Raw genomic sequence first — 8,743 nt, forward strand, 5'->3', positions numbered from 1 at the left:
ATCCGTTTCTTTGGGTCCCAATTAAGAGACGGTAACTACTAGAAGCCCAGAATTTCTCGCATCGGATATCTGATGGATAGTCGTCGATACAGCTGTGCCCTTACCTTTTCGCCATTTCAGATATGCGGGGCCAGAAACGAGATCTTACCTACGCTGCTTATGCTTTGTGCCATTTGCCAAAATGCTATAAGTTCAACCATGACATGGGTGTAATTACTTACGATGTTTCAAAGTGCCTGCACTTAGACCTGGTATTATATTTTCCCTACAAAGCACCCACAAAACCCAAATGTAACCAGTGTAATTTCTAGATTCCTAATACTACACTCTGTCGAAGCGATGAAACAAATTATTGACGACAAACTTTATCAGATCCCAATAAGGGGAATGGCCCGCTTAAAAAAGGTTAAGGACATTATCCTGAAACAGATGAAACTCGTTCTTCCGCCAATATTTCGAATTGATATTTTGTGTGTTCTCGTTCATGACGCTAGTTGGACTGTTCTACTTGATAATCGGTTTGATAAAAAATGATCAAAACATCTTCCGATATCTCGACCCCGTGATCGATATCAATCGCTACATGTCGGGGAGTACGGAAGTAAGGGAATCGTTTCCCACGCTGCCAGTGTCGGAGGCAATCAGGGCCTGCAATGCAAATGAGTCCGTATTTCAGCTGCTGAGAGCGAACAATATTTACGACATAGACAAGTTGTTAAATTTTGAAGTATTCGTCGATGGCTTTGAAGATCCCCTTTGTTCACTGGGGATTTATCCAATGTGAAGCTCATCCTGGAAAAAGAGAAATTACTTCTCACTGACATGCGTGACGGCAATTTGTCCGAATACCACAGCATCTTATTCAGCGAGCATCTTTGCACCAAATTTATCCATACGGATATATCTATACTAAAGAGAAAAACGTTGTTATTTTCTTATGATATAAACACAAGATATCTAAAAGATTGGCCAGGCTGCCTTGCTTACTACTGGCTGCCATAGATCTATATATTTACCAAGATCATATATTGGTCCCATTGACGAATGCCGTAAAAACATTATTGGAAAAAGTAAAGGAAATTGATAATCTCATTCTATACGACAACAATAACTTTGGTGACTCTTTTAAAATACTGATGGACGCGGTTGAAAGGTCCGAGAACTTTATTAGGAATAAAGGCAACGAGTACATCAACCATCTCGCCAATAACCTTTCGATTTCGGTCAACCTTCAGATTCAAGAATATATCGAAAGAGTGATTAGGGAATCGGAAAACAACGTAGGACACTATAAGCCTCTGGCCTACATTTACCATCAAGGCGCTTCCTTAATTTGTGAACGTCTAGTCGATCCGATAGTGAGTACAGATTTCATCTGAATTCTCCACTCTGTTAATACTGTATTTATATTTTATTATTTGAAGAACGCATTTTGGCTGGCCACTCTTTTTTGCTGCATGCTTCTCCTGCCCGTACTGCTGGTAGCCCATTGTCTGATGTGCTTGTACTCTAAAATCTATCCGTCTCCGATTGTCGCTCAATTAGCAGCAGTAGAAGCAGCAAGGTAAGCCTTTCACAGCAAAAATGGTTCATACTCAGCCGGATAACTAACTATCTCCCTCCGATCCCGTCCTTACTTCCTCTAGATGTCCAGTTTGCACAGGTCCGCCGGTCATGCTAGCGCCGGCAAATATTTTGTCACAAGATTACCGCGGCAAGGCTGGGCTCACAGCTCCAGAAGAGTTGGACTACAAGTTGTTCCAGTCAGAGCGGCATCTGTAGCGATCAGCAAACGTAAGAAAGACTAGGTAAACAAAATGAGAGATCGGCTTAAATCAAATTCTGCGGTGTTTGAATATTAAATGTCTTTTATCTGTTTTATAAAGCATATTTGTTAAGCAGTGAGACCGACACGGCCTTACTTACCCGGAGGCAGGTCGGACAAAAACAACTGCAAGGTGAAGTACGTTAATTTATTAACGGGACTCATGGCTTTTTGTGACGAGGTTAGATCCAGGGAATAATTTCCGGAACCACGGTACGGACGGAAGGCCAGTGGTACTGTCCGAGCTGCACGTGAGTCGTACCGTCGCCCGCGTACCCGCGCCAAACGATATAAGCATTCTTATTAGGCAGTGGTACTGCTCCAGTTGTTCCTGTTTCGGCATCACGATCCTGGGCCGATTTCGCAAATTTTCGTTTAAAAACATTTTTCGCGATTCGTCAAGAAATGCTATTACTGTTCAACTGTTCACAGTGTTTCTGAAATTTTGACTTTAGGGTGATTTTATGTACGCATTCATAGAAACTTTCTGTTTTTAATTTTATAGCACAGTTTACTGCTCTGCACTATATGTATATTCAATAGAATTTTTCTAACAAAAGTGCAACTTTTATCTTACCTTTAGTCTTTAATTATTCGTCAGATAAAGAACACGGACTTCGTCTGCAAGAAAACTCAATACGTTGAGTTTATTAATATCAAAATTTAACTTGTATAAGTTTATTATATTTTGCTTATTTTTTATTTTCATTTATATGTATGTACATATATCTAACAGATTTAATTTTAGGCGGGGAACATGGATGTGACTTAATTACTTAAAAGTCGACTCAAAGGTCAGATTAATTTTTGACCCCATTTAATATATAATGGCCTCCTCGTGGTGTTCCCTGGGTACCGATCTTCAATCGGGAGCCAATTTGAGCGGCGACTTTAAGTACATATGTATGTATTTACGTATATATATGTAGTTACATATATGAACATTCTTAAGGCATATCCTCTATTTATAGAAAGAAATATATATATTTATGCAAATTTATTTAAGTATATATATATTTTTTCTTATATTGTATATTTAGATACATCATTGTTATAGTTATAATAAACAAAAAAGTCGAGAACCGACGGCGTTTGCATAATTTTTATAATTTATAATAAACCTGTTTAAAATAAGGAAATAAATGTGTAATTATATTATTGTAATATTTTATATTTTGTGGTATAAATCAAACAAATAACAGCTTTTATTTCATTTCCCGCGCCCTAGTGTACCATACCCCCACCCCCTGCCCATTCTTCATTTATTTTGTGGCGGTAGGTCAGTCCATCAACAGACCCAAAACAAGAACCAAACTCAAATTTCATTTCTAGCCGCCAGCAATACTAAACACACACACGCAAAGTACGTGAGAATGCATGTGCACCCATACACTAAAACATGCTGGTGGCAAAACAGAAACAGACCTGAGAGAGTTCAAAAAATCTGAAAAAGCATACAATCACATATTTTTGTCGAAACATATTGCGTGTGTACTAACACATGCAAAGATGTTCTCTCTGCGCTCTCTCTCTCAAATGATGACGTCACTCTGGGGTCCTGAACGCGCTAGCCAGTGTGTGACGCTTTCGTTGTATGAACTTGCACATCTATATACTGTATGGTTAGTGGTTACATGTTTGAGATGGCGTATACCGTATGTTTACGGTATATCGGTATATAATTGGTATAGAAATCCAATAAATGCAAGTATTTAGAATAGGCCAGTCAAGTTGTAAATTGATTCATCAATCATATAAATTTATGTGGACATGGCTAAATGTTCCATATAGCTGGTAATATTCGATCGAAGATCAAAATTGAACAATAGGAACAACTATCCTCTTTCGTTTTTTTTTGTTCGACCATTTTCGTTAAAACCTCTTTTTACGAAAAATGCAATAAAAGCAAGTGTTTAAAATAAACCAATCAATTAGAAAATAGATTCACTAATCGGATAAAATTATGTGGGCATGGCTAAATGTTCTATATAGCTGATAATATTCCACGGATTATCAAAAACGAGGAATATGTAAAACAGAACTTAAATTCGTCAGTATATTTTTAAAATCTGACAGTATATTTTGGTATATTTCTGAGGGTCCCACGGTATATTCTAACGATAAGTCCGCGGTCACACTGCTGAGTAAAACCTTTAAAAAATATAATATTTATTTCGTCAAACCTGAGCAAAAAAAAAATACATTTGCTCCTTATCACTAGGATAGTACTCATAGTACCCATAGCAATAATATTCAAAACAAAGTAAAGGAAAGAAACATGAAAAAGCAGCTATACGGAACTCCGCGGGAGTCATCGCCAGGATTCCGCCGGCTATGTGCAGACAGCACGCAAAAGTCTTTTTTTGGCGGGAACTCGAACTGCTCTACACCTTCAGGGAGTTTGGAAAAAACTGCCTGCACAAGAGGTAACTAACAGGAGTGTCTCGCCTATTTAAGGATGATTTCAAACACTTTTTCCCAACAGCCGGCATAGTTTGTCCGGGCGATCTACCCAATCGATACCCGGCATCCGGTCGGACTACAATGTTGTGGAGAGCTTTGGTTTTCCCCTGCCCGTCGTAGTGAACGAGGCCTTGACCTTTGTGGGATCTGCTGCAGGAGCCGTTTCTGCGAAGGTTGCCCAAAATGGCTGGGCTTGGGTACGGGCATAAGCACGGATCGAAAAATGATTTGGCTGGGTATTAAATTTCCGCCCTATTTCAGGTTGTGCACGGTCGCCGACTTTTAATTTGGCAGTACAAAGAGACGTCCAAGGTGCCAAGCAACCTAGACGGGGAGGTGGCTTGTCCAATGCCGCGAACTACAACTGCCCTACTCCGATTTAGGGTACAACAGTGAGTTGATTAGTGTATTCCAGACAGACGGCCAGCAAATGGCATCCTGCATAGCAGTTTCTGCAACGGGAGATGTGCGCTATTGGCCATATATTGCCCACGACGGGAATAACGTGAATCTACCGATCCTAACCGGTCAGGACTTCGTTCAGATCATAAATCTACCATTGCAACAGGGCTACCTTGCTGTGACCTCAACTTGCACATTGGTATTTCTCAGCGTAGGCCTCACCAACGGCCGATACTCGTTGCAGCACAAGACCATAAAGCCGCCCACCAGTTTGCTTGGTGGCTTTGGCAAGAAATTTTCGTCCATGCTTATTGGAATGAACACGGGCAGCGACAAGGATCCGGTGAGGCTTGCATTTCCATCTAAAAAGGTTCCTCAAATGATATAAAAAATATTTTCCAGCTCTTGGTTGGCATGTGCTGCGAGAGAAATTCTCCTGAAGGTGAAACCGTGGTGGCTGTGCTGTCGGATCGTTCGATCCAGCGCTGGAGTTGGTCAAGCAAAGGGAATACAGAACATTTACTCCACGAGGATGAAGAGGTGGTGCGCCGGATTCGCGAAGAGTTTAAGCAAAAGTTCTGGAATCTCCGTACTCCCGCGGACAATGTGGAAATCGAGTTGCATCTGCTGGACTTTCATATCGTAGATGACAAGGCTTACATATTGGCTGTAGCTGTTAACGCTGCCCACGCTCCACAGATGTGCTATGCCGTTGGTAAGTATTGAATTTGTCATTCAACATGAACAATACTTAATACTATTTCTAGCTGTGGCCAGTGTCCAAGCGAACAGCATACTTTTGGAGTCATTCACACCCTTAAGTTGAATAAATTCTACAACGCCAAGACTAAAGAGGATTGCGTCAGCCTTCGCTTCATAATAGGGAGCAGCCATATCTACCTCTACACCCAAAGGTGGTCTATCCGTTGCTCTTGGCAAACGCCGTACCCACAACCGAACTTGAGGCGGAGAAGATTGAATTTCATTTGCACGACGATCGAATTCTATGTGCTGCCGTCTGCAGTCGACTGCCGATGTTCTTTAGCCGCACACACGGACTGGTTTCAATCACACCCGGCGACTTTGATGCCAACGAGCTGCATAATATGAGCACCTGCAATACACCAGATCTGTTTGCACCAGCTATGCTCGGTAGTTTCAGTGCACCCGATCAGTCTACACTGACCGCAGTAACTGCAGCAGCAACAATCTGCACATGTTCGAACTGGATCCGGATGAGCTATACAGCGATCTATGTGACGAAGTGGGCCAGTTAAAAGCTGCCTTCGTGTACCACCTGAAGCGTAATAACAACATGGTGAAGACAATTATCGGGGAGCTTCTGCGCACTGTCAATGAGCCGATCAATGTGGTGCGCCTTGGATGCCTACAAGTTGGATAGGTATGAATACTTGAATTTTTACTAAAATACTATAAGCTATCAGATACTTCCATTTCATTAGAATTGTCATCACAATAGCGGAGGACTTGCCGAGGATCTTCCAATCGCCGATCCACGCTGGAAGAGGCTCTGGGCGATCACGATGGCAATCGTCATGCGTTGGGGAGCTCACGCTCTATGCAAATCATCAATCAGCTGCGTGACAAAACCCTTGCCTTCGATCACTTTGCCTCATTTCTTCATGCCAGCGGCGTTTGGGAGAAGGTGATTATTACTGCTCTTCTTATTGCTATTTTTTTAAATTTATCTTGCGTCATTCTTTTCAGCTCAATGCCATACCCTGTGGTAGTAATGTGCTGAAGCCGACAAGCTTTATTTTGTCCGATATTAGCGAGAAAATAGTGGCTGCCATGGCACTGCGCTCCTTACAGGCCAAACAACCAAAAATCATCGAGCATGCCATCGATGCCACTGTCGCCATGTGGGATGAGAAGCCCAATGGCAACCTAACCACCCAGGATATATTCTATGTGAAACTGTGCAAATTCCAGTTTGTATTCGAGGCGCTAGCCGAAATGGCTGACAATCAGATTTCAGCTCAGAGAGATACCACGGTAATGGTGGCCCAATTTCTCAACGATACCAATTCCATCGTCCTGGATACACTGGGCCAGGTGTTTATGCATCGTGAGCAGCAGGCGAACAACTTCACACCGCACAATGACAGACTGGCCGCCTGCGAAAACCTTCCCTGGACGGCCATGTCGGGAAGTGCTGGAGTTCGAGACACTCTCAACCGACTTATAGACCTCAGCCTGCGCTATGGTTCCCAGTGCATTAGTGAGACGGAGCTAAGCCAGAAGTTGTACCAGCAAATATACGAGCTAGTCGATTTGGTTCTTGAGGGGCGCAAGAACTACTTGGATAGTGTTCGAGGATCGGAGAAGGCTAATCTATTGCAGCAGCAGTTTGAGGCACAGCGCAGGGAACTCATCTCACTCCTAAGTAAGTAGGTTTTCAGTATAACTGGGGCGTATTTCATATTCATTACCTTTCCAGTCAAGGATCTTAAGTACGAGAATGCCGCTAAGTTGGCTGAAAAGTATCTGGACTTTAATAGTCTAGTGCTAATATGCGACTTGACCAATGACAAAGAACGTTTGGATGATTACATGCGCAAATACGAGGAGTTTAACTTCTCGCAGTTTGCCATCAGCTGGCATCTGCGGCAGAAGCGGCATGGCGAGGTATTCGAGCGCTTCAAGGACAACCCGATAGCGCTGGCACAGTTCATGCGTGACCATCCATCGCTGGTCTGGATTCAGCTGATATTCAACGGCGACTACGAGCGGGCGGCAAAGGGGCTGTTCGAGCTGGCGCAAAACGAGAAGGAGATTGTGGCGCGCAAGAAGTCAATGTTGTCTCTGGCCAAGCTGGCTGCTTTTGCGGCGCCCGACACCGACCTGACGTCGCAGATGGAGAAGATTAATGCTGATCTAAGGCTCATCGAGTATCAGCTGCAGTTGAGCCATGACGTACTGCAAAACTATGGCCTCGACCCAGTAGACAGAAAGTGCTCAAAGCTGAAGATATTATCGATGTAAGTCGATCTGTCCATAGGTTCTCGTACATTATTTAACAATATTTAATAATCCCCAGTTATACATCGCCGATGAAACGATAGTGCCACCGAAGTGGAGTTTGGCAAGGCCTTGGAGCTGCTGAGCTTTGTGGAACAGCCCTACGATCTGCGCCACATGATCTGGTGTGCGGCATACGCCGCGACAACTGGATCGACTATGACCACAATAATTCCGTGGAATACATGCAGAAGCTACTGTTCTACAAAATCATTGAAATCTCGGAGCTGATGGGCAAGGAAGGCGACAATGTTCTGCCGCCCATGGAGGAGTTCTGGAGAGCACAGAACTGGATGACCTGCCGCAGAACAAGTCGTTCCAGTACCTCTTGAAACTGACCTACGAGTATGTGGCCGATATGTTCAAACAGCCACCAGACATGGAAGTCTAATTATGCTTTGCATATACAATCATTGACATTTATTAAAGTTTAAACCAAAAGCTGGAGATGATGTGTGGGTGTTTGGGCTTTTGTGAACCGCTGCCAGGTGTCCCTAAAAATGCATTGTACTAGCTACGAACGGACTCAACTTCACCGTAATGCTATCGGTCACGGACCACGACAGCGCCGTCACTATTTAGTCACTATCAATTTGAGAAAATTTCTTTATCATTACAGTTTGGAAAACAGTTTCTGTTTTAATTTTAAATTAACAAAATAGGGTATAAAATGCACATACTCCAGATTATAAGCAACAAGTCTTCAAATGACAGCAACATTGCGACTAATTTTATGTTGAACTTTTTTGTTTAAACCTTGTTTTAGTCAAATACAATAAATGAGAGTACTTAAAAGTAGTTAATCTTGTAGAAAATATATTCATCAACGGGATAAAACTTTGTGGGCAGAGCTCATGATGCAATTATACAAAGTGGTCTCGTCGGCAAAAGTTAGTCCCTTAACGTATGCTAGCAATAAGTGCGAGTGAAGGGCACATAGTATAGTGAGTGTGAGTGAGACGGTATATGTTGATGTTGATTAACAGGCCCGTGGGTTTTAAAATTTTAAAA

At 42.5% G+C, this 8,743-nt stretch overlaps 1 protein-coding gene, 1 long non-coding RNA gene and 1 pseudogene across 3 annotated transcripts; 2 read left to right on the forward strand and 1 right to left on the reverse strand.

Annotated features, from left to right (window-relative positions):
- Nucleotides 1-1,461: 1,461 nt before the first annotated feature.
- On the reverse strand, nucleotides 1,462-2,086 carry LOC117192263. Of its 2 annotated transcripts, none has more exons than XR_004474268.1 (2): nucleotides 1,927-2,086; nucleotides 1,462-1,776 (listed from the first exon to the last, which is right to left on the reverse strand). It is a non-coding gene; the product is annotated as an uncharacterized LOC117192263 (long non-coding RNA). The 2 variants fall into 2 exon arrangements; XR_004474267.1 differs by having other exon boundaries at nucleotides 1,462-1,804.
- A 2,201-nt stretch (nucleotides 2,087-4,287) lies between these two features.
- Nucleotides 4,288-4,684, forward strand: LOC117193817 (nuclear pore complex protein Nup133-like; the record flags this gene model as incomplete). The annotated part of the gene is made up of 2 exons (XM_033398528.1): nucleotides 4,288-4,485; nucleotides 4,550-4,684. Coding segments are annotated over 2 exons (333 nt in total), but the record flags the coding sequence as incomplete, so codon positions are not given.
- LOC117193242 lies at nucleotides 4,636-8,179 on the forward strand (annotated as a pseudogene).
- The last annotated feature ends 564 nt before the right edge of the window (nucleotides 8,180-8,743 follow it).

This window comes from Drosophila miranda (assembly GCF_003369915.1).
Source record: "Drosophila miranda strain MSH22 chromosome Y unlocalized genomic scaffold, D.miranda_PacBio2.1 Contig_Y2_pilon, whole genome shotgun sequence".
NCBI lineage: Eukaryota > Metazoa > Arthropoda > Insecta > Diptera > Drosophilidae > Drosophila > Drosophila miranda.